Genomic DNA, 27,086 nt, shown 5'->3' on the forward strand with positions numbered 1-27,086 from the left:
TTTGATTTCAACCCGTTGCCTGATGTGGCTGCTGATGCAGCTGATGGCGGTGGCGTCTTCATTATCTACCGCAGCAGACGTAGGCGAAGAGAGGGGAGGGGAGAAAGGGAGAGGACGGACAGACGGCGACAACGTTTGATAAACACTTCGGGGGGCAAGTCCGCAAAGCGCAGTAATGGAAATGGAAGTGGAAATGGATATGGATATGGATATGGACGTTGCAAGGTGGCAACTGCAGAGTGAGAACTGGGACAGGTGTGGCAAGGAATCAACTCGCTGCTGTTGTGGCAGCCACAGATTGTGGCACTGCTGATAAGCTGCGCATAACAATAATTTCCAACATGTTTCGTTTTTCGCATTTCTCGCCACACACACACATACACTAATACAATCGCATTCCAATGTTGCTGCAACACACATTCCTCAGCTGCGACTTTCTCGATTCTCGTTTTCGATTCTCGCGCAACTTTGCCACAACTTTTGCCATCGATTTTGCGCTGACGATGACGAAACTTTTGTTTAGGCACCTGCAAGCCAGCCCCCTCTCTCTTCATCCCTTCCCCTCCCCAACCCCTCTAGTTTTGTCTCGCTTTGCGAGCTTTATGCGATCTGCGCGCTGTGATTAATTAAGATTGATTGATAAAGCCCCGTAAATTGTGAGCATGTGTGTGTGTGCAGGTGTGCTTCTATGTGTGTGTGCGTGTGTGTGAGTGTGAGTGTGTGTCTATAAAAAGTTTTTGCCATTATTGGCAAATATCCTGCTGGCAGCGACCCAGAGCTACACCCATTTAAGGTAGAACTCCACCGCCAGCAAAACAGACGCTAAACCAAAAGATGCCCAGCTCCGATAACTCGATTCGGCAGCGAGTGAGCGAGCGAGAGAGAAAGAGAGAGTAAGAGAGAGAGATCCTTTCCAGCGATAATAGTCGCTTGATACCTGAGTGTGTGTGCGTGTGTGTGTGTGTGTGTGTGTGCTGGAAGCCATAAACCAGAAGTTTATGACTCTGTTTGCTCATGCCACATTTAGTTATTTGGTCTGGGGGGCGCCTGCTTTGCTGCCCCATTCTCAGAGTCAGTCTGAATCGCAGTCTCAAGCCCAATGTCTCATCAATATTAAGCGATATTCAATGCCTTCGGGGGCCTTGTAATCGAACACCCAACAACAAACGAGGCAACAAACAACGCAAACAACACCCGAAATCAAGTCACAAATATGTGCATAAGTTATGGCAGTCGTAAATGAAATGAAATCGCATCATTCGCCTCTAAACTCAAGACTCATGAATCGACATTAAGTCGAGGTTTATGACGGATTAGAGAAGAAGGAGAGGAAGGAGGGAAGGGAAATAGTTTTAAGACGAATCTTTCGGCCAATGGCCGCTCGTATAATTTGTTCGATTTCACACCAATCCCAATCCCATTCAATCAAATCGAATCTGATTAACATTTATCGATACAGAGGAAGTTGAATTAAAAACTCGCGACTGTAAATTATCGATTGGGTCAAGGATTTGCAATTAAAGTGCAGTTATTCACGGCTATTCACAATCGTAGAGCATCGCTGATTCGTTGTGTTGTGTCCGCTTTCGATAGCCAACTAAATTATTCAGTCATTAGTCCAGCTCTTGGGCTAGAGGTAAGGGAAGGGAAAGGCGCAGCTAGTGGACTGCTTATCTTCAAAGAATCCATCAGCTGTATCGACTTTTGGCATCGCTCAATGTGACGTCTCTCCCTCGATTACCCCCAAAAATAAAGCAAATTATTATTTTGGGAATCGACAACGAAAAGGCAAAGGCAAAAGCAAACAAGTTCCCGAGTTGTGTCCGAGTTTAGTCCAGAAACTCTTTATTGAATACCACGATAATATGCTGCACTAAATTGAGCACTAATTTATTTGTATAGCAAGTGGGGAAAGAAATGCTACACTAGGAGATACCAGGTGGACAAATAAGGTAATCGAGTAGGGAAATAAGTGGGAAAATACTATGAAAATATCCTATCCTAAAGCTGGTAGCTTTCCTTTATCTACTTTCTAAGATATAACAACCAAGCTTACATTACATTTATTTTAAAGAGCATATAGAACATTTCTTTAAACTCCTATTACTTTGTCAATTTCCACACAGTTAGCATACCCTTTTAGCATTCCTTTTACCGCTTAAATATTATTCATAACTGGCACTGTTAATGACACTATTATGTTTACCTAGGGTTGTATTTTTTTTGTTCTCCTCTGGGAAAATTGACGTCTACATTTGTTGAAGTTTAAATTACAACAAATGTCAATCTTTAACGCGACTCTCAAGAGACACTAAAATTAACCACAAAAAGGTTTTACAAATTAAATTTTCGAAGATGAAACATTTGTTTTAGAGATGTAAATCTGTTTGATATGATTTGATAACTTTGTGATTAATGACAGTTGTTCATTTGCCATCTGAAGGGCATCATTAAAAGCGACAGAGGGAGATTGTTGCTGGTAATGGGAATAAGCGTTGTCAATCAGCGGCCATCATCATTAAAAAATGGGAATGCGAAGCGCAGAGAGCGAGAGAAAAAATCGATAACCGATGTGTGATAAGAGAATAGCGATAGCTTGGCACTGACAATTGGCAGTGTGTAGCTTTTATTTGCTAGCTGTTCTTTTTTTGGCAACATCTCAGCGGTCTAATTAGAGGCCTGCAGCTGAGAAAGATGCAGATAGAGCAAGTAAGATAGAAAAAGACAGAGATGAAGAGGCAGAAGATAAGCGCGTTAATTGCGGACAGCAGCTGCGATGCGAGCTAATCTCTGGTTTTTGTTGTTGTTATTACTGCTGCTGCACGTGCCGCAAACTGATGCGAGTATCTGTATCTTGAGCTGCGGTATGCGGAGCGCATATCGAAGCGAATAGCTCGCTCTGCGCTGTATCTGTATCTCGCGACACGTGAAGTCCGAGTCGAAAGTCGCAGCGACGCTTCGATTGCGTAATCTGGGTCAACGAAATACCTTCTTGCCGCTTGCCTCTAGGTGTGGCAGGCAGGCAGGCGGGCAGGCGAGGGGGATGCTCGTGTGCATGCCAAGAGACAAAGACAAAGGCAGTGAGTATCTGTATGCGTATGCGAAAGATACAAATGTATCTGCGTATCTGTTGACTCTGGAGCACACAACAAGTCGGCGTCGGTTAGCGACACTTGCTGTGCGCCTGCTACGCAACACACATTGCCACACACACAAGCGCAACACTTACGTACTCCATCCGTGTGTGTGTGTGAAGTGAAACAGGAAGCGGGCGACAAACGCCCCCAAAAATACAGCTTTCTCTCTCTCTCTCTCTCTCTCTCTATCTCTCACCTGCCCAGCTTTTGTTCGACGCGCTTTGTATCGCCCACGCACGCACACAAGAAGTGGCAACCCCCTACTACCCCTCTCTCCTCCCTCTTGCCACCTTCGCAGGACTCGCCTCGACTCTCGTTCATCGTGTGTTTGGCTGGCTCGCTTATCGCCTGGCCCCGAGCTTCGAATGGCTTGGCACATTCCGTTGCGATAAGCCTCGCTCACTTCCCTCCCCTTCCCCTCCCCGTCTACCTCCCTCGCTGACTAGTGTTGCACTAGCAACAACTACAACAACAATGTAAATTGGTAGCCTGACCCCAAAGCTCGAGAGCTCCCGAAATGTTGTTTATCACGTTGCCAGCAGAAGCCGGGCGCCATTTTCACTTCAGTTAATTAAGTAAAGGCGACGCAGGGTGGCAGCCAACACGATGGTGGGGCAATGGGGAGGGGGAGTGTGGGGCAGTCACGTTTTAATCAATCGACAGCGCGCTGCATAAAAGCTATTCACATTTCACATTCAGCGACTCGACTCGGCGACAGCGAATCATTTCATTTAACAATTTTCATTGAATGTAACGGCGAATTTTCCAACACTGAAAAGGCTTCATTATGCCTATGTTCGTTCACCCCCACACCAGCTGACTCGTTCCTTTCCTGCACCCCTGAACTTTTCATGTGCTGTCAGCGCGCTGTCATTGTTTCTGCTGCTGCTGTCTTTCAGGCTGCTTTATGCTTCGCGAGCGTTGCATTGACTATGTGTGTGCGAGTGTGTGTGTGATAAGCAATTGCGCCACGTCCTGGCAGTCCTTTGGGAGTGGGGAGTAAGGGGCAGGCTGAGCGGGTGTGCCCGCCCGCTGATAAGGCCGCCAGCGACAACGGCAAGTGAAAATGTTCGTCGCTCGCTCGCGTCATCAGCGCAAAATGGAACGAAACTTTTGGCCCCACGGGCACAACGAAAGAGGGGGTGAAGGGATAGTGTGCCACCTGGACAGGAGTATGCGCCAGTGCAACACACACACACACACACTAACACAGGGAAGCATTGCACACTTTGCTCTGCGCTTATCTCGCTCAACAGTCGAGGCGAGGCGACGCGCTCTCCTAAAACCCCGACTCGCAATGGAATGGAGGAAGAAGAGGGAGAGAGGGACACAAGGAAGCAGCACAGTCCCTGCCTCTGCCCTGCCCCGCCCCCTCTTGTGTCGCCTCTCTCTCACTGTGCACTCCATTTAAAATCTTTTTGCTTATCGCCGCTCGCTGCTCGCCTGATTGATGGCCATAGATAAGGCCTAGCCTAGCCCAAAGGGGGCGGGACACACGGATGGGGATCCCCATCTTTGCTCGGCTCGCTGGCTGGCTGTGTTGTGTCCTCGTTTCGAGTTGTCGTTGTCCTTGTTGTTGCCCAGCTAGCAGCTAACAGAGCTGCATCGACTGCGCTGCTCCATTTGGCATTGTTTGGTCCCATTAGCGCGGGTGTTATCAGCTCCCAGTTCCCAGCTCCAGCTCCAGCTCCCAGAGTCGAGTTGATTCCTTTTTGCCATACACTCTCTGTCTGTCTGTGTATGTGAGTGTGTCTCGCTGTGTGTGTGTGTGTGTGTGCTGAATGGCTGAGTGAGAGTTTGCGATAAGAATGTAAAATATAAAATATGGCGCTTGGCTCTGCTCTGAGGAATGTCCTTTTTGTGGCTTGCCCAGCCCAGTCTCCCCTCCTCTTCCCTTCCCTCTTCTGTGTCTCTCTTTCACTATCTCTATCTACCCGTTGCTGTTGCTGTTGTTGCTGTGTTGGTATTTTGTCAATTTAATGGCCCCGCGCGACGTTCGGAGAGAAGTCGAGCAAACGCATCGCTTTCTCTTCTTGCTTACTACACATGCCTTCCCGCCTCCCGCCTCCTTCCTTGCTCCTCTTCTTCTCGCCTGCTTGGCCAGCTTTGCTTATCGGCAGCTGCTGCTGTTTCGTTCTCTGTCCTACGTCCTGCGTCCTGTGTGTGCTCCTTGCAGTTTGTCATGCAGTCGCAGTCGAGAATTTATCATTCGCCCAGTTGCCACAGCAGCAGCAACAGGATAAAGGATAAGCAATTTATGTGTGCGTGTCCGAGTTTGCTTTAATGAACACCAGCCACAACTACAACTACAACTACACTCAAACACTCATTCAGACACTCACACTTATTCACTCTCCGAGTTACAAGTGTATTTGTTTGCGTAATTTGTAATTTAGCAAAATTGTTATTATCCTTGGCGGCCAACTGCTTTTTTATTTGCCAAACAGCCTGATAAACATCTCTCCCCTTACTCTCCTTCCTCCCTCTCCCTTTCAGGGCCAGGTCAGCACCCCCTTTTGGCCATTGGGCAGTTGACTCGAGTCTTCTTTGGGCCAAGTTGTCTCGTGTCTCATGTCTCTCGTAAATGGTTATGATTTTTATGATGCCGCCTGACACTTTGGGTCATGATTCACACGCTGCCACTTGGAGCACACACACACACACAGCCTGTCTTCCCCCCTCGCTCCTGTTTCCCCTCTTCATTGTCACTCAAACACTCGCACAACAAATGGCAGGCAACAATGCGAAACTGAAAAGGAATGCGCACTGATAAGCAACGCCAAGTGAGAGAGAGCAACGTTTCCGATGTTGCCTCTGTTGTCTTCTTGCTTCTCCTCCCCCACTCTTCTTCCTTCTCTTCCTCTTCCTCTTTGCCGCTGCCTTGAGCCTTGTTGTGTGGCACCCTCATCTTGTCAGCTTCACTGTCATCACATGCGGCGCACATGGAGACGGCGACGAAGAAAGAGACGTTGACTGAGACTCTGAATGTGAATAAGACTGAGACATTGTTTTGCTCTCTTCACTCAAAAAGTCGCTTGACATTTCAATAATGTTTGTCTGTCAATCGAATGACAGTTGTCCTACAAGAAGAAGCTTCGGGAATTTACTAGATAAGCTAAAAAGTCAGTGAAATTTTAATTTTAAAACATTCATTTCAAGGTTTTAATTTCGATGCGGAAAGCATTATTTTGCAATGCTAAATTTCAATTCACAATATGTTAATGTTATTATGTTAATGCTATTAATAAATTTATAGTATAAAATAAATTTTTATCTGGGATATTACAAATATTTTCAGTTAATAGTTATACTATAGTAAAAATGTCTCATTAAATTCAAAATTTTTGGTTTAAGATTATTAGTCATACAACATTTCTAATACATTTCTTTCTTCTCTATCTTTATAGGTGAGTTTTATCTGATGATTTCGATCTGTGTTCTATATATTTTATCTGTAAGTATATCTGTAAGTATATTCATTATTTTTAAGTCCCTCTCTGTAACTCTCACTACTAAGAAGGGTATACAAGATTCGTCAGAGCTACTTCTGCTGTTGCTGCAGCTCATTCTTGAGGCCAATTGACATCGTCGTTTTGTGAGTCTCTGGCTGATCAAGCGGTAGTCGGAGGGTTAGGCACCCGACGAGGCGAATGTGAATGGATGCGAATGTGGCTGGGGCGTGTAAAATATTTTTATTGCACCTTCCTTTTATGATGGCACTTCCGGCTGCGATAGCGGGGCGACGCCGTCGTCGTCGATGCCGATGCCGACCCGTTATCCACTCAAGATCTCGACGCACTGAAGCCGTTGACAGGCTGAAACAAGTAGATGACGAACTGAGCAGCATCATGAAAGAAAGAGAGAGAGAGAGGAAGAGAGGGGCAGGTAGATGTCCTTTTTGCCAATACGGCAATTAGCTTTGGTTGCGGCGTGTGCTCTATCTGCATCTCAGCAGTCGATGGCACAGACTAAAAAGTGAATAGTGAATGCGGAATGTTGAATGTTGAATACTGAATGATTCATGCTTGTCCCTCTGATGCTGTTCGTCTGTCCCATGCTCATTTGATGCTGGCGACGCGTCTCGAGAGTCCCGAAAAACCGTTTTGTTCTAACGCAATTTTAATTTGTGAATTATTGTCTAGCTTCCTCTCCGCTCTCCCGCAATAATTTTCTACCTGTGTCTTGCTCATTTAATGCTGGCGTCAGATCGGAAGAGGAAAGAAAAAAAGAAGAAACGTTTACTGTTTTAAAAGGCACTTTTGACTGCCCTCAATTTGCGTATGGCGACGTCGAAGATGCTGATGATGAGGCGTAGACGACGGAGGCGTGGTCGAAGACGGAGTCATCGCAATATCGGTTATAGGATCATTGACACTTTGTAAGCGTCGCGCCCGCGTCTCGAATTCGATTTCGAGACTCGAGGAGACAGTTTTCGATTTGGGTTTTATGGCTGCGTTTTTGACTTTCGCTGTTGTTGTGGCCCTGGCGAAGGAGGGACAAAGAGAGCGATAGGTTCTGTCTCGTTCTCGCTTTTTGGCCTCGGCTTTGTGTTTTGTGTTGTGCTGCTTTTAACGACGTCAACTTGACGCCGAACTAATTGATGCGATAACTCGTGTTTATCACTCACTTACGGCAACAGCAGACAGACAGACAGGGAAGGAGATAGAGGGAGAGGGAGATGGAGACGGAAGAGACCGTGTATTCAAAGCAGGCGATGTCGATAACGCAAAAATATTTCGAAAGCAACGACGATGACGACGACGACGACGACGACGATGGCATCAGAGGCCATAAGGAACGTTTCCATTTCCATTTTCATTTTTGTTATCGCATTTCTGTGCACTTCTGCTGCCGCTGTCGCCTTATCCAATATTTTAATCTCGCACTTACCAACGGCTGACTGAACTGACGGACGGACAGACAGACGGATGGAATGACTGACTGACTGACTGAATCGAGTGAGCCGCGTTTCGTTGCAAGGCCGAAAAGAGGCAGCAGACCTCGGCCTGGTCGACAGATAACATTTTACGTTTTACGATGTTTACGTTTACGTTTCAGTTAAGTTCGGTTCGGTTTGGTTTGGCTTGGTTCAGTTAAGGGGTGCAATCCGATGAAACCCGCACTCGTCTCTCCTCTTCTTTTTTAGTCTGCACCCGCATAGCGCCGGCTTCCTGATGCATTAAGCATATTTTATGACCACTTAGAGCCCGCTCACTGACTGACTGACTGACTGACGGACAACAACTAGCAACAACAAATATTCCTATTCGTTTTTCGCTTTTTCAAGAGTTCAATAAAACTGAAATGACGACTGAAAATGCATCAATCATAAAGCGCTTAGCAATATAATCCACTCTTCCTCAATCCCCGTCGAGCTCCTTTAGCTATTTATTATTTATAGCTGCCATCTTTTCTAATGAAACCCACTCACACAGTCAATAGACAGCTGAGATATTGCTGCCATTATCAGCAGAGATTGTTTCAATAGATATCGCGAGTGTTCCTTCCAATTCAATCATATGCACTTAACCTCCCTTGAAGTACAAGGATATTCTTCGGGTTAAATATGTTTGAAATTAGCATTGATATTTCAAAGTTCATTATAATTATATTACTTTTAAAGAATTCAGACAGCTGTGGTGACAGTATTAAATATAAAGCATCATTTTTCAAGTCTGTTATATTTTGTGAAAGTCTTTTCATAAATATTAACAGCATAAGCGTATTAATCCATTTAAAGTCTCAGAATATTCTTAGGGATCTTTTAAAGTGGCTTGAAGTTAGCTTTTTATTTTGCAAGTTCACTAAGACAAAAAAATGTAATACATTCAAAGAATTTCCATAAAATTAAATGTGAATTTATTCGACCGACTTTTAAAAGCACTTTCCATATTTAATTTTGAATATTATATGATTTAAAATCTTTTTTACTTCCTTTGAAGTATCAAGTATAAAGGTTTTTCTTAGGAACTATTTGAAGTTTAAAATGTTCCTCCAACTTATGAAGTTCATTTCATACACAAGTGTTAAGTTTAATGTGAAAATTCATTGAAATCAATCTACAAATAATGAAGTATTGAATTTAATGCGGTCTAAATATTTGAATTCTAAATAACTTTATTATTTAGTATTGAGATCTTGTTCAAAACATTTCAAATTTAAATAAGTTTCCTTTTCATCACGTACGCTTCACACAGATGTAAAGCTTTCAAGAGCTTTAAGAATAGTCAATGTAAACATAGCGTGGCACTAATACAATTACATAAACTCATTAATACATATGCAGAGCAGACTTGAGCTCGCTCAGTGTGATTAGCTGCGAAGAAATTTATGCTCAAGATATTCCAAACGGAGTTTGCCTTTTGGGAGAGTGAGGAATAATTACTACGCATTGTGAGGGAGTCAGAAATAGACAGAGAGAGAGAGAGAGAGAGAAAGAGGAGGAAGGGGAGAGTTCTTAATCTTTGGCAGCGAGCTTAGCTTGGCAACTTTGGACTGCCTCAGATACGCGACATGAAATTTAAATCATTTTGATTGATTGCCCGATTAAAGAAGGCGCTGTGAAAGTCGTTGCCACACTTAGTGGCAAGCAACGTGGGCGAGACGAGGCGAGGCGAGACGACGCGCCTCACACCTTGTGCCCATGTTAATTGATTTAATTTGATTACAATGAAGTCATTCAAGGTGTCGACGCTTCATAAATATGCAGAGGATGGTCCTGCCACTTGCCACCTGCTGTGGCACAGAGATACAGAAGGGGGGGGAAAGATGTAAGCAACTGCTCTCAAGGTTGGAGTTGAGCAAACACAGCGCACATTATGAGATTACACAAGACTCTCAGAGAGCGAGAGAAGAGAGATGAGAGATATAGAGATATACTCTATCTGCAGCTCAGCATTCCCCTGGTGATTAAGCTCGGTTTCAATGTGCAAGTTTCAAGTTACAACAACTGCAACAACAACGAAATCAACAACAACAAGTTGTGCCACAAAACAGCAGAAAACAAAAAGTGAAGCAAAGAAAAAAAAAACTCAACTCAAGTAGATTTATTTCTTGATAAATGTTTTTGGCTGTTTGTTGTTTTGTTTCCCTTTTTTATATGCTTTGCCACAGCAACAACAACAGCAATAACAACAACAACAGAAACAACGAGAAAATGCTGCTTTTGCTAATCTTAACGACGCATCTGCGAGGCGAACGAAATGAAATAACGCGACTCGGCAGCGTGTGGAAAAACAACAAATGCAACAACAACAACAACCTCAACAACAGTCGAAAATAACCCCCAAACTGCGACGGCCGCAGCAGCAGCGGCAAACTGTTATCAGCAGCAGGATCTTATCAGTGTTTTGCATCTGCGCTCGAGACTTGAGACTCAAGACTCGAAAAGTGTTGAGTGTTGAGCTCTCTGAACCGAATTCACCTCGCCTCCTCTCTCGAGACTCTGCCATATCGAGGTCGCTTCGGGTCGCTCTCTAGCGTGTGAGTGTGTGTGTGTGTGTGTGAAGCGGGTGTGCCTCTGTGTGTGTGTGCTGCGTCATTTGCAATTGCAGCAGCAACAGCAATTACAACAAAAACTCAACGGCAATAATAACAACATGATTTGCAGCATAATTGCATACCCTGTAAATGAGGCAGAAAATAAGGCAGAATTCGAATAGAGTGAACAAGAAACGAGCGAGGGAAAAGAAGAAGAAAAAGTTGTTAGAATAGTGATGGAGTTTTTTACTAATAATGGAACCATTCAAGAAAATTATGTAAATTATATTTTAATTTAATATATACAACTGTGAACATTGAAATAGCAGTGCGGCAGAAAACAAACTTCAAATTATATTTTCCTTTTTAGTTGATTCCTAGGTATTAAATCTGGGAGATGCTTAACAGATTTGTATAATCTACCAGTCATTATTGATATTCGACATCAGATGACAGAAAGAAGCTGAAAACTAAGCGAAGTCATGCATTCTCAATGAAAATTAGATATTTAGAGGGTATCAGAAATATACTTGAGTGCCATAAGAAAGTTAACTACAGGGTATTCGGCAGTCCCAATAGCCTATAATTAACTCCATTTTGTAAGCCGCTTTCCATAGAGTTGCGTCCATTAATCGGGCAACGTAGATCTGGCTTTACTTACCTTCCATATTTATGCCAATAAATGAGCACGTAACAACAATGACACACATCTAGGAAAGCGAAAGAGTGACAGAGAGAGAGAGAGAGAGAGAGATTGAGAGACAGCATACTGTACTTAACATCTACATAATTGCAAAACAATTGCCTACAGTTGAGCCACAGCTGACAGCAAGCAAAGAGAGAGAGAGAGAACTGAGGTGAGCCACTGTCGCCACTGCATTCCCTGCTTTGGTAGTTCATCAGCCTATGAACAACAGCAACAGAAAACAACACAACACAACAACAACTGCAATAAAACATTAACAATGTTAAGCACATTTATCAAAAACCTTTTGCAGATATTCACGCATGAAGTGTTTATCGCTGCATAAACTCCCGACTCTCGACTCCAACTCCAGCCTCGAACTCGGGCTCAAAAACACCCACCAAATGTGAATGTGAAAATTTATTCAGAATAACAAGAAAGCAGTCAAAACAGGACAGACCCAAGTCGACTTTTAGACACTCTTGACTAGAATACACTCATTTAGTAAAGTGATGATATAAATGAGACATAAATTTATTAAATAGAACTGCTTTTAAATGATAGATAATATAGATGATAAACTGATTCATTAATACTATAGGTTAACTATATATAAGTTAAAATTGTATTATTGGCTCATTCAATATTTTAAAAATTCCATACTTATTCTTTAAGGCTGTCCATATCTCGCTTACCCGCCACTTCGCTATGCACAATTTGCACTTATGGGCCACCTATAAGTTATTTAACATGTTCGCTAAACTTCAACTATATAAATTATCCCAAAAATCGTTTGCTTCTCGTTTCAAATTTCATAGCTTAGCAGTTTGTTCAGTTTCAGTTGAGGCCGCTAAACGAGTTATTGAATATTTGAAATTGCATTGCATTGAATTTGATTTTCGACCCTTAATTGGTAAGCTTTTACAACTGAAATCTATTGTAAAAAAGTCAGTTATGATCTGTTGCGGTTCTCCAAGAGCTGTCACAATTGAGTGCAGCTTTCTGAAGGGTATTGTGAAAGGTTTCGACTGGCACGGTTAAGGGGAGAGAGAAGGGCGTAAGGGTGGAGGGTGAAGTGCGTGGCAACACGACGACGTCGGCAGCGGCGGCAAGCGGCAAGCGGCACGTTTAATGAATCTAATTAAAAGTCAACAATGGCAAACGAGATAATCGTCGTTGAAGGGAGGGGAACTAGCAAAGAGCGCAGAGGGGAGAGGACAGAGGAAGGGGTAGGTGAAGCGGGTGTTGGCGAACAACGCATGCGCAACATGGCAAATGCAGTCGCAGTCGACGTCAGCGTCGCCAATGCAGTCGCAGTCAACGCAAGCAGCGAACACAGCTGATTGAGAGAAAATGCAAGCCAAGAGAGAGAATGTGTAAATGCAAGCAAAGAGTGTGTTAGTGTGTGTGTGTGCGAGAGAGAGAGAGAGAGCGCGTTGTGGGCACACTGATAAACATCTGGCAAACGTTTTGCATCTGCAAAAGCTGCCAGGCAAATGAAATAAACCAAACGCCGATAAAAGCGCGCGATAAAGCGAACAACGAAGCAGAGTGAGACAGACAAAGCAAGAGAGGGAGACAGGATGAGTGTGTATGTGTGTGTGGAGCCGGGGGAGGTGAAGGCAAAGCAACATTAAAATAGATCAACGCTCGCTGATAAACACAATGAAAACTGAAAAGCGCCAAAGCCAAAGCTAAAGCTGAAGCCAACTCGATGAGGATGATGGCAATGAGAATGGCAATGGCTATAAACGAGGGGAGAGGAGTACAATAGGAAGGGGCAGGGGGGTGTGGATTGGGGCAGGTGTTAGCTGGGGACTGTTGGCCACTGCAGGAAATGAACTCTGCTCGATGGAAGGCCACACAAAAGGGGTGATAACAGCAGCAACTGAAGCAGCAGCAGCAACTGAAGCAACATCGACATGGACAACGACAGACTGTCTCTGCTTTGAATGTATCTTTGTTTTTGGGGCTGCGCGTATACACTCAACCCTGTTTTCTTGCAGTGCAGAGCCAAAAACAGATACAGATACACAGATACAATTAAACACAAAACGCTTATCACTAAGCAATAATCAGAATTCCATTAGCCGTACGACGCGATATCGCATTCAAGCATCTCTCACACACACACACACACACACACGCAGTGGCTTTGTTGAATGTATCTTTGTAGCTGTAGCTGTGTATAGATGTATCTGTATCTGTAAGTGCACAGCGCACACTGCCTCCAAATTGCAACTGTATGCGTATCTCTCGCTCTCTCTCTCTCTTATTTTATTCATGTGTGTCTCTCTCTCGCTCTTGCTATCCGTTTGTTGCTGCTGGTTGGCTGCCTCGGGCCTTGCCTCGCCGGCTGCCTCTGCTTGCCTCTGCTGCCAACCAGTTGGCTTGCCCCTCTGTCGTGTGTCTGTGAGTCTCGCTGACTGTGGCTGGTTGGTCGATGTTATCTAACTGCGCGCCGCGCTGCGCTCTTATCAGTGCTTTATCAGTTTTTGTTTCGAATAATTTCGAACGACGTTCGTTGTTGTCGTTGTTGCTGTTGTTGCTGTTTTGTGGCTGCGAAGGAAGCTCGAGCGCAGCAGCGAGATATCTTATTTCAGTTGGCAGTCAACCGGCGAGCGAGCAAAGCGAGTGCGAGTGTGTGTGTCAGTGTGTGTGTGTCGGATACAGATACGAATCCAAAAAGACGACGCAGAGACCTCGACTGCTGGGACTGCGGAGACCTGGGAATAGGACTGCTAGGAAGGCTGACTGGATGGCTGGCTGACTGGCTGATAGGGCTGGCAGATAGACTCAACTGGCAGACTGGCAAATGAAAGATAAACAACTTTACCACCAGCAAACCAAACCAGCAAAAAGGGAGAAGGAGACGGAGACGGACAAGTCGCAGTCATTGCGAGTCATCAACAAACATCAGCTGTGTGGCGCTGCCAGCGTCGCTGTCGACGTCGTCGTCGTCGTTATTCGGCTGGCCTCGGTATCTTTGTATCTCACAGATACACAACGACAGGCAGACAGACGGACAGACAGCAGGCAGAGAGACAGCACAAAATTTCATTACTCAGCGCCTGCTCAACTCTCGTCTCGTGTCGTCGCTCGACTCTCGCTGCTCTCCGCTCTCCACACTCTCCACTCTCCGCTCTCTGCTCTGCCGTCTCGAGTGCCGTCGACTGCTCTGCTCTGCTTTGGGCTGCGTTTGTCAGTTTGCCGTAGAACGCGAAGCGAGCAGCAACGAACGAACGAAGCTCGACGCTACGCCGCGAATGCCGAAAGCAGAGTCGTAGAGTCAATCACTCAATCAGCAACGCAGTCAATCAACGCGAGTGAGTGCCAAGTGAATATGTGAATATGAATATTGTGAGTGCAATCGAAAATGCGCCAAGAGCCACGAAAGAAATGAGCAAGCAAAACTAAGAAAAAGTGAGGCAAAACATTCGTTGCCAGCCACCCACTAAAGCCACCCCTCCCCCTATAACTCCCCCACTCTTAAAGCCCCCATTCAACGTCAAAGTGGATACAAGAAGCGTTGACTAATAGCCATGATCAGCACTCAAACAACAACAGCAGCAGCAGCAACAAAAGGTGAGACGATCCCGTGGGTGAGCCACCGGACATTCTCTCTCTCTCTCTTTCTCTCTGTCTCCCTCTTTTTCGAAACACACACGTTGCAAGGGTTAACTCCCCTTCGACTCTTCCCCACCGTGCTGACCGAAAGAGCCGCCTTCACAAGCTATCCCAAGTTATCCCAGCGGCAGCTGAGGCAGCTTTTGCTTTTGCTTATCAGTCGACTATCTACGCTGTGTGGCTACACATTCATTCCTTGCCTCACATGTGCCTGTGTGTGTGAGTGTATGCATGTGTGTGTGTGTGTGTGTGATATCTACAATCTGGCGAACGAAGGAGAAATAAAAACGGAGGAATTCTGCGGATTGTTGTTATTATTGTTATTATAATTCCTTGAAGTGAATATCAGCGAAATATAATCAAAACGAGAAAACCACAACAACAACATCAACACGAGCTTGGACTTGGACTTGAACATGCTCTTGGTCTTCGTCTGCGTCTTGGCTATATCCATAGCTAAACCCGAGTTGGACTACGGCTTTGGTTTTGGCTTTGGCTACTGAGCTGGCGTTGAAACCGGGCGTTGTATTGGCCTGTGTTTTGTTGTCTTGAATTGTGTTGCGTTGTGTTGTGCGTACTTAACAGATACGATTGCGATATGAATAACAACAACAACAGCAGCAGCAACAACAACAATCACAGCAGCAACCACAACAATCACAGCAACTCGAACAGCAACGGCGGGACTCACATTGTTTTCACTCGAAGCAATTATTGTGCACAACAATATTTTATTATGTATTTAGCAGCGTTTTATGAATAACACGAATAATATTGAATAACCCAGTGCACACATTCAACACTCGATATTGATTATTCGATATTCATTTGCAAGATACGAAATTAATAATACAAGATTATTAATTGGTTATTTTTTGTATGCGCTTAATACGCATTCAATTTTTGGTTGGATAAAACACAAATATTGGATAAAAAGCATATTAAGAGATAGAAAGAGAGGTGTGGAGAGAGAGAGAGAAAGAGAAGTGATATACCGCAAAAACACTAAAAATATACCAAATACTATATTTATTATATTGATATAGTACTATATTCAAAATATACCATTGCACAATGCATTGTGAACAAAAGATTGTCAGCCAAAGCAACTGCAGTATATTATTCTTAAGATATACAAAATTAATATACCACAAAAATACTGAGAATATACCAAACCATATACATATTTGGTATATTTATATAGTACTACATTCGATATATTCCGTATAGTGCAAAATATACCAGATTGTCAGCCAAAGTAACTACAGTATTATTATTCTTAAGATATACCAAATTAATATACCACAAAATACTAAAAATATACTAAACCATATACATATTTGGTATACTTATATAGTACTACATTCGATATATTCCGTATAGTGCAAAATATACCAGATTGTCAACCAGCTACTACAAAGTAACTCTCGAAGTCTCTTGCAACTATTTCTAACAAGAACTTCAACTAAATATGTTAATGCTATACAATCTCAAAGCTATTATCACAACAGATCCGACAAGAAATAGCAGCTATTAGCATGAGTAATAATTGCATAATGATAGGTCAAATTACTTTTGAGCTTGGGTTAATTGCAAAATGAACTGGCAAACAAATTGCATATTGATTAATTTTCAATGACTGTAATTATTTACTTTACTTATTCGAATTGATTGCAACTGTCGCTTTTCTTTATCTTGCAGGAGATTGTTCCGATACCACAGAAGAGATGACCGTCGACAGCAGAGGTGAGTGTCAAGCGCCCAAATCGAATTCAAATGTCAATTGTCAATTGTCCCGCCCCTTGCTTCTGTCTCTGTCCATGTCCATGTCCCTTACCCCTTCACTCTATGGGCCATTTGCTAAGCCGCTAAGCGCTGAACGTCCGTCTCCCTGGGAAGTGGCTAAAACTGTTATCAGTTTGCAGTCAGGGGCGAAAGCGAAATCCGAACCAGAGGCAGACACATAACCCGTCCGTTAATGCCAATAATAAATGTGACTCAGTGTATGAATGTGTGTGTGTGTGAGTGAGTATCTCTGTGTGTGTGTGTTTCGTCCTCCTGCATGCTGCTGATATTTTGCCAATAAAAATTTAATCTGCTTTCATATCCAGGGAGGCAAGGGGAAAGGGGTGAAGGGGGAAGGGAAGAGGGGGAGACAGAGGAGTGATGAGGTCCTTCTAATATAATATTCGTGGCAATTGCTCTTTATCTGTGCAGTGCCAAGCGAAATGCGATGATTGGTCGCTTGGAAAGTCAATGCCAAAAGCCGCAATCCTCAGTCTATGCCACACTCCCAGCTCCTGCCCCTGCCCCTGTCCCTGACTCAATCCTCTAGCCCACGTCTGGAGGGCTCGCTTAAGCTGCGGCCTCTGGGAGTGCGGTTGCGATTTTGACACCTCAACTAAGTGCGAACCCTTTGCTGAGAGGAAGAGAGACGGAGAGAGGGCGACTCTGATGACAGTTGACAACCCCTTTTTTTTTGGGCAGTACAGGAAATGATGGAATAACCAAAGCAACCCTATCTTCTTCTTCTTCGCCCCCCTCCCCGACCCCTGTCAAGTTGTGTGCGTGTTGTGACTTAACTGGCATCATCATCGGCATCAATTTCGTATCACTTCATAATCATCCACAATGTCAACGCAGCAGCAACTGAGTTTATGAAGCAGCCAAGCACCCTTCCACCACCCACAACCCTCTCTAAACTCTGATGATGATGATGTTTGCAACCAGCAGCAGCAGCAGCAGATACAAGAAGCAGACAGTCGAGGACGCTGCTTCAGTTAGTCCGTTTTGTGGCTGGTCAACCTGCGACCTTTCAGTCGAGATGCGAGAGAGGAGAGAGGAGAAGCGTCGGGAGCTAGCGCTCGACATTCCACGCCATTTCGCTGCCTTCTCAAGCATTCATCATTAATAATCCCCCTCAGCCAGCAGGCTCCTCTATCTTCCCTTCCACGTGGCCTTTTTTGTGCTGCGTCAGTGAAAGATTTGCAGCAGCCACACACAGACAAGCCAGCGGACGGACAGACAGACAAACAGACAGACGGAGAGACGGACTGCGACTGGAGCACAGAGACAACAAGAGTGGCCAAGTGGGCGTAACAGTGCCGCCAAAAGTGGGCGTTTGTCTGCGCTAATCTTTATCTAGCTGTTGACACTCCATGGCAACGCTGCCGCTGCCTTGGCTGCTGCTGCTGCTGTGGCTGTTGTTGCTGGTTGCTGGTCGGTCTGCAGCAGCAGCAACGACAAACAAAAAAGTATGGCAAAACGCAGAGTCACATTCCTTTTGTCGCCCCTCACGCCCGCTCCACCCCGTCCATCGGTCACCCCGTGCTGCCCTTCTTCTACCCCTCTCCTTGCCTTCTTCGCCGCCGCTCACAACTTTTGCCTTTTGTGTGCGCTTGAATTCTATTTAAGTGCCACCTGCCGGGGCATGCCAGCTATAGCGTCAGCTTGGCATCTTCCCCCCTTAAGTAGCTTCGTGATTATCAAGTAATAATGTTCACTTTTGACATGCTAATCCAATATACTGTATGTAAAGTATTACTTAGATTTTTGAAATACAGTTCTATACTGTATATAAAGTCAAAGTTCTACTCAGGTTTTCAAATTGAACAGCTTAGAATAAAGTGCATTTCTGTAAGAAATACAGTTTTAAACAATATCTCAAATATTCTGATTTTACTTATAGATTTCTCATTTCAAAAGCAGTTGATTGTCGCTTTTAACAACTGTAATTAAGTTTTGACAATCGGAAATCTAACATTTCAAATATCTCAAGTAATTTCATTAAACTTCTAGAGTGCTTATATCGAATAGATAATTAATTATTCTGCGGAAAATAATAATTTAATTAATTGACATCAATCAAGAATAGAGCTAATTTCACGTATTTTAATGTATTTAACAGTTCGTATTGCAAACATTTTAAAATGTTTTCGCAAGTTTAACGTAGACTCTTTCTAACAACAAACTTAGATAAAGCTGGCGAATATTCACTTAATCATTGGGGAATTCCTCGTTGTCAACGGACAAATAAGTGATAACGACTCAATTGATATTTCATAAATAATATTGATTATAAAGTTTTGCTCGCACTGCCCCCAAAACGTTATCTTAAATTAACATAAACACTGAACAAAAGACCAATTTCTAGAATCAGGAATGTAGTTTTTTGATCTTCTAATAAGATAAGTCTTTAAACTTTTAAGTTGTTTCCTTTTATTAATAAGAACTTGAGTCTTATATCAAATGTTCTTGAAATCAAGATGTGTTTCCTAACATTGAGATTTTCATATTCTTGACTAGACCAAAATCTAGATTTTACAATTTTTTTTCAGTGTAAAACTAGGCTACATTTTGAGTAAGGAAGATATTTAGTAACTGAAGATTATAGGGTATTTGCTAGTAGTGCTGATTCCCTAAAGAACTTGTTCTGTTATTCTGGCTGATTTTTGCTGTTGCCGCCCACCGAGTCAACCTTGCATTTGTTGTTCTCGTTGCTGTTGTAGTTGGTGTTGTTGTGGTTGTTGTTGCTATTCTTATTGTTGTTGTAACTCGTAACTGTTGTTACCATAGTGTTAGCTACTGTTGTTGTTGTTGTTGCTTAGGTTTGATGCTCTTCATTTGCTGCTGCTGCTGCTGTTGTTGAATTTGATGTTGTTGTTGCTGTTGTTGGTGTTGCTGCTGTGCAATGTACTGTAAGCGCATCTACAAGCTCTATATCTCACTCTCGCCTCCCCTCACTCCCCACCGCACACTCTCTGTATATGTGTGTGTGTGTGTGGGGTTTTTATCTGTAAAATTCATGAATGCTTCGGCTTATCTGGCCGAATTGCATACTTGCAGTGCACCCCAGACCACAGAGACCCCAAAAGCCCAGGGCCAAAGCCACAGTCGAGAGTCGAGAGCAAAAGCCTGTCCTCCTGTCCTCCTGTTGCTCCCCCCGTACTCCTCCGCTGCTGCTGTCCTGGCCTCGTTTGCTCTTTTGTTGCTTGTTGTTGGCAGCGTTTTTGTGGTTAGCTCTTGGTTAGCTTCGCTCAACTCAGCTCAGCTCAACTCAGCTCAACTCAGCTTGGCTGCCGCTGCCTGTCTTCTAATGGCGCTAAGTGAGCTACCTTCCTTCTGCTGCCCCTTCGCTCTGCTTGTCTGTCTGCTCCATCCACATGAGCGCCACTCTCTAATGGCATTTTATCTATGGCATAATTTTTTATTATTGTTGTTGCTGTGTTCTTTTTTTTTCGCCATGGCTTAATGACAATCCGAAAATACACAGAGACAGCGAGTCAAATTGTTAGATAGCTTTTCGGCATGTAATTAATCATTTGACGGCCAAGTTTTAGCTCTATTCCCCCTTCTCTCGTCGCTGTTCACTCGCTGCTCAAGTTGCCATGCGGGACGCGTTGCAGCTTTCTGCTGCGGGCCACACAACAGCAACAACAACCACAAATGACAACAGCAACTGCACCAAAAAAAAACCTAGCAGCAGTTGAGTGGAAGAGAGCGGCAGAAGGGGGGATAGGGAAGAGGGAGGGGAGAAGGAGACTCTACAGAAATCCATTACGCGCCTTGGCTTATCAGCGAACGTCCATCGTCTCCAGCAACAACAGCAACAACAAGTCACATTACGCATACGCACTGTGACCGAGAGGCGAAGTCAACTTTCGCTTGGAATTGAACTGGCGCCTGCTCATATTTCGCATTTATGATTAACTGCACACCATCCAAGAGTATGTGAGTGTGTGTGTGTGTGCTTGTATGTGTGTCGTATCATTGCCCAAAAATCGCAGAGCAAAAACATAATTATACCCGCTACCCATAGGGTAGAAGGGTATTATAACTTTGTGCCGGCAGGAAATGTATGTAACAGGCAGAAGGAGGCATCTCCGACCCTATAAAGTATATATATTCTTGATCAGCTTCAACAGCCGAGACGATCTAGCCATGTCCGTCTGTCCGTCTGTGTGTCTGTCCGTCTGTGTGTCCGTCCGTCTGTCCGTATGAACACCTAGATCTCAGAGACTATAAGAGATAGAGCTATAATTTTTTTTCGACAACATTTGTTATGTTTGCACGCAGATCAAGTTTGTTTCAAATTTTTGCCACGCCCCTTCCGCCCCGCAAATAAAAAATCGAATAACAAGCGTAATTTTAAAGCTAGAGTTACGAATTTTGGTATATATAATAATTACTATAGTAGTTATGATTCCTAAAAATTTGGTTGCGATCAGATAAAAATTGTCGAAGTTATTAAAGAAATACTTTTGTATGGGCAAAAACGCCTACTTACTAGGGGTCTAATTTACTTTGGCCGACAGTCTGGTATATTGTGCTGTCTATGGTATATTTTGAATGCGGTACTATATCGATATACCAAATATACCATTTGGTATATTTTTTTTTGGTTTTTAGTAGTATATTTGGTATATTTTGAGAAATATACCGCAAAATATATTGCTTTTATTCAAAATGGGTAGCGGGTATCTCACAGTCGAGTACACTCGACTGTAGCTTTCTTACTTGTTTTATTTGCACTTTATTTTACGCTTTTGCTGCGGCCCTTTTCTCTGCTTTATTTGCGAGGGGCACGCGAGGGTGGCAAATAAAATTTATACTTTTTAACAATAAATTACACAACGTTGCACCACATGTGTCCAAATATTGACACACACACACAGTGTTCCACAAAAAGGGGCAGGCACTTGGCCTGGTAATCCTTTTTATGAAATTTATTCGTTCGCTTACCAGAAAAGAAGAAAAAAATAAGAGCAGAGTTCTTATCGCCGGCCACAGATCGCCACAGGCAGCCAGCCTAAGTCCTGCCTGCTGCTGCTCCTGTCTTGGATGATGATGAACATGGCAATGATGATAATGATGACGATGCCTTCGACTTGGGCTGCTCATAAAATCTCGCTTAGAGTGTGAGAGGCAACTTTGCAGGTTGGCCTTGTCCTTGCGGTTGCGCACACACAAAACGGAGGATAACTGAGGGGAGTGGAATGGAGGAGGGGGAGCGGAGAGGGGTGGCAACTGTCCGTGTGGCTGACTGAGTGACTTGGCTCAATGGTGGCCATAACACCACGCAATCCTTTGGATAAATTTTCTTATCTTTCTCGACCAGACGACGATATTATTTTTAATACAGCCCCCCAAAAAATTTGTGTGTCAGAGTGTGAGTATAGAAATGTGTATGTGTGTGTGCCTCATAAATGTCCTGTGTATGTGTGTGTGTGTGTGTGATTTATGTTGTAATTTTTTTATGTGATATGAGCAGCATTTTATGATGAGTTTTCCTCATTTTTGTGTGTGGTCGCCCGATGCCTTTGCTTTTGCTATTGGATTTGCTGTCTCCTGTAACTTTAGAAGGCGATTGAATAAATGAACGAGTGATATGAATGCCAGCAGAGTGAATGGCAAGTGAATGGGAGGCAGGACACACTCGAAAGCTGACACTTTGCGAAATGCTTGTCAATTAGCTGCAGTTGTTGTTGCTGTTGTTGTCGGAAATCATTTTCCATTTACCATTTTCAAACTCATTTCTGTTTGCATTCGCATTGCGCGACCCTCGTCTTCGTCTATTTATTGAAATTGTTGTTGTTGTTATTGTTGTTGCTGCTGATTTGTGCAACATTCGAGTTAATGTGCTTAGCTTGAGGCGGGGCACATAAATCGATTTGTTGCAAGCAAACACAAGCGAGCTAGCTCACAAATTGAATTGAAATCCTTTTTGAGCATTGTTGAATCAACCGAACAAGGAGTGAAGTGTGGAATGAGTGGGGAGTGTGCGACTGCTAGATTAAGTGTTGATTAACGTCTGATGACAGTGCACAAAAAAGCACACGACAGCAGCGAGTGTTGATAAAGACAACAGAAGGTTGGAGAAGAGAATTCTCTTTAAGCGTTTCTCAGTAGCATTTATTGTCACTTTATTTAGTCAAGACTTTGTTTAATAAATTTGCTATTTAATTTTTATATCAATTTTTAGTTTAGCTAAAGGATACTTCAATATAATTTCAATTTAAATAACTTGATAGTTAAGCAACTTCTTTATATAGAAATCAATTTTAAACTACTTAAGTTTCATTGTATTTTATTTAAGTGTGACGTTTCTTGATAGTTGTGCAACTTCTTTATATCGAAATGAATCTTTGAAGTTTCATTTTATTGTAGTTAATTGTGCCGAATCTCGAGTCTTCACTCTTTTGTTGTGCAGTGTAGCTGTGATCCTTGGGGACCTCCCCTCGCGAGGCTCGTTAAGCTGAGCATAAAGCGCGACACTTTGGCACTCATTACAAGCTGTTAGCAAGCACTTTGCACTTCATCAAGCCAAAAGGGCAGCAAGGCAGACAGACAACAGCAGCAGGTAGGCACACAGGTAGACAACACACGCACAACACAGAAAGAGAGAGAGAGAGAGAGAAAGACTTCTTCTGCTCTTGGCCAGGCCTGCATTATGGCTTATTTGCTTGTCAGTCACTCGCAGCCTTCTCCTCACTGTTCTTTCCCCACGTTGTGGCTGTAAACGTTTACTGTGCCACCAAAAGAGGCAGACAGATCTGCGAACAGTTGCCCCACTCCACTCCTCGCCTCCTTCTCGCTCACTTTTGGAGCCCTAATTGGTAGGTAATGATGTGTCTGCTGTGCCGCTTTGTTAGTCACTCGAGGCGCAGGCAAAGACTCTGAAGGAAGAGCCAGAGCTCGTTGTTGCGTGGCTGAAGCTGCAACTTGAGGTTGCGACTGCGAACTGCGGAGACTCTGCGTGTCGGCATTTGGCTTTTGTAGTTGTTAACTGCTTGTTGCTGCTGTTGCCACAGTTGTTGCTGTTGTGTTGCGGCTGCTGCTGTTGTCGTTGTCGTTGCCTGCACACAGCTTGTTAGCAACAACAACGCCTGCTCTTGCTGTGTGAGGTCCGTCCCCTTTTTGTCTGCAACTTTTAGCCTCGACTTCGTCTGGTTTCATTTCTGCTCTTTTTTATTGCAGCACAGCGCAGCGCGTTCTTCACACAGCTCGCAGCAATGTTCGCGCCTCTTTAATTTACTGCCCAGCTGCCAAAGCGACATAACTGCCCTCCCCCTTCCCCTTCCCCAATCCCTGTTGCCGTTGGTTTCCTCCTTCCTTGTTGTTGTCGTGGCTGCTTCGCTTGATAAACTCATCAAAGTCATCAAAAAATTGGCAATGCAATGAAGTTAACACAATGCGAGACACGATTTCTTCTCTTTGACTTCGCTTCTCTATTTATTTGACTCCCCCTTTTTTCTGTTGGCTGTGGGCGGTCGCCGTGATGGGCGTGGTCGCCGCCCTCACGAATTTAGTGTAACAGTAAAGCAAAGCAACAACAAAACTATTGTCGAAATTTCCCCCTTTTTGCCAACATGTTGCTGTCGTGCTGCAAGGGATTGCAGTGGTTGCTGTTGGGAGAGGGAATTTGGAATTGAATTGTCAGGGCTTTTTGGCTGGCAGCAATTGCTGAAATGTCGTTGATTGATCTGCCAGAAGCGTGATTTGTTTACAGCAACTGCTGCAACTGCAACTACAACTACAACTGCAGCAATTGTTGCTGATGCGATGCGCGGCAGCAACATTGCCAGCGATGTTAATCATAACAAGCAGACGTTTATGCAAATGAAGACCGTGTTTAATAAACGCAAATTATGAGAGCAGCAGCAACATGTTGCTGATGTTGCTGCTGCTGCTGTTGTCGACAGCGTACTAGCAACAACATGGCAACACTCGAGTTGCAGATTGAGATTAGCAACATTCAAACTTGCACTTGGGTCAATTTAAATTTGTGCAACAGTTGCTGCACGGCAGCAACTTCGACTGCAGCTGAAGCAGCAGCAACACACGAGATTGTGGGAGCAACAGCAGCTGAAACTTCAGATCGCAATTGATCAAAACCGAAAAGAACTTGCTGGTGTATGTGTGTGTGTGTGTGTTGCCAGCAGACGACAACTGTTGCTGTGGTTGCTGCTGCTGCTGATCGAGCGACAATCGACGACGCTGAGCGTGCTCACACGAAATTTTCAAGTATGCACTGCGACAATTTCTGAACCCAGACTCTGCCCCTCCCCTCCTCTCTCTCTGCCCCTCCTCTCCTTGGTTGTCTTATCAGCATGCCGTGCGGCAGTTGCAACAACAGCAGCAACAGCAACAACAACTACTGCAGCAGCAGCAACACATCTGAACAGTTGCATCAATTGCTCAACATTGAACTCTGTGCACAACTCGCTCCCCTCTTCCCTCCTCCCCTTCGGCTCGTTCCCTCTCTGTCGCATCATTTGCACGTTTTTTAATTAAGACATCAAAAAGAGTTTGAGACTCGACTTGATTTCGAGGAATTGACTACAGTAACAGTCCTCGAGTCGCCAGCATCTCCTCCCGCTTCTCTTCTCTTCCCTCTTCTCTTCTCTCTCTGCAGCGACTCTTGTGTTCAGCTTCTATAGATTGCAGATAGAGTTCATGTCTACCCCGTAGAACTCCGACTTCGACTTCGACTCTGACTACAACTCCAAGTCCAAGTCGATACTTTGTTTGCATTTCCCCGTCTGACATCTCACTCTCTCTGTATCTTTCCTTCTCTTTCCGTCTTTCTCTATCTGCTCTTAACTCAACTCTTGGAATACGTGCGCTAAATTAGTCGCCAGCCTGAACTCTCAGCCAGGTCGCAGCTACACATAAAGTTGCATTCCCACTTCCAATTGTAGTCAATCGAATGGGGAAAATTCAAATCAAACTGTTATTGAAATATATTAAATTCGGTAAATAGACAAACTGCCAGCGTTTTGCTATTATAGCTTTGATTCAAATCAGTTAAATAAGCTAACTAAGAACATAGTCTACAGCTATTTTTTAAAAGAGTATTCCTCGAATATATTCCTAAAATGTTGAGATGGAAGTGAAAGCAGATATAATTTTAATAACTGAACTTAAAGCACACTCAATAGATTTAGTGAGTTGATCTAATTAATAAGTATTGATTTAGAGAGTACTTTAAGATGTTTGTTAGATCTCGGACTTTTGGACGGAAGTATTATTGTTATAAATTAGAAATAATGCTGTTATAGTTCTCCTAATTAATTAATGGCTCAATAGGATTTTAAAGAGTAGAATATATATTAGGCGCCAGGACTTTACGACGTAGAACATAATTAGAATTATTAGAGCATTTCACAACACACTGTGTTGTGTTGTAGAGGGTGTAATGTGGCATAAGGAGAGCAGACCAGAGATGAGGCGAGAGAAGAGTAGAGAAGCAACGCAGAGTTGAGAACCCAATTGCTTATCGGGATGATCAAAGAATTTGGACGCTGGACGCGTCGTTTCCCATAGTGTTAAGCGCTAAGGAGGTGCTGAAAAAAAGAGCTGAAAAAAGGCAGCGCGAACTGCAAACTGCGAGTAAATCACGAATAGCGAAAAGCGAAGACCAAAAGATATGAGAATGTTGATTATTTGCACGGGTCGAAGTCGGAGTCGGAGTCGAAGTCGGAGTTGAAGCGAAAACCAAAAGCAAAGTCAGAGTTAAAGTGTGAAATGAAATGTTGTTGGAGAATTGGAGAATTGCGAATTGGCTGCATTTTGCGCTCTCTGCATTTGTTTTTGCTGCTGCTGCTGCCTCTTTTGATTAATAACAATTGATAAAGCACCTCAAAGAGACCTGACCGAAGCTGGCCAACTCTGACTGCAAGTGGAGTTCCACTGGCTGCTGATGGCGTTGATTGCCACAGTCAAGACTCTTTGCCACGAGGTGGCAACATTTTCGCGCGAAAATGAAGATTTTCGTTATCAGACAAAGCAGCGGCAACGCTTCTCTCCTCTTTCCCAAGCTTCAGCTCACGTTTTTCAATTTGTTTGCAGCTCAACACCCGCCTGCTGCCTGCTTGGGAAATTTGTTTAATTATAATACGCAGCCAAATGTGGCACTCCCTCCTCTCTCTTTCGCTCTCTCTCTCTCTCTGGCATGCAAAGCATGGCGAGGCTCTTAGCACGCCTACAACCATTACGCATACGCCCCGTGTGCAACCGTTGCGAAGAGAGAGAGAGACTAGACTCCATCGCGCTAGACCAACTGGCGTCGCGTCTACAGTTGCTGCCTCAGATCAAGATGTGCAATGCAGCCAAAAATGAATTTCGCTACTCAGTTGAGGGTTATTTCGGGTTAACTG

The 27,086-nt window shown here is 43.9% G+C and overlaps 1 protein-coding gene across 1 annotated transcript in view; it reads left to right on the forward strand.

The window, feature by feature from the left end:
* LOC132792522 (zinc finger protein ush) overlaps positions 1 to 27,086 on the forward strand; it is a 60,913-nt gene that overhangs the window by 26,816 nt on the left and 7,011 nt on the right. The window contains exon 2 of the mRNA XM_060801971.1: positions 16,630 to 16,674. Coding sequence (XP_060657954.1) covers positions 16,630 to 16,674 — 45 coding nt within the window. The remainder of the gene's footprint in view (positions 1 to 16,629; positions 16,675 to 27,086) is intronic.

This window comes from Drosophila nasuta, chromosome 2L (genome assembly GCF_023558535.2).
Source record: "Drosophila nasuta strain 15112-1781.00 chromosome 2L, ASM2355853v1, whole genome shotgun sequence".
Classification (NCBI taxonomy): Eukaryota; Metazoa; Arthropoda; class Insecta; order Diptera; family Drosophilidae; genus Drosophila; species Drosophila nasuta.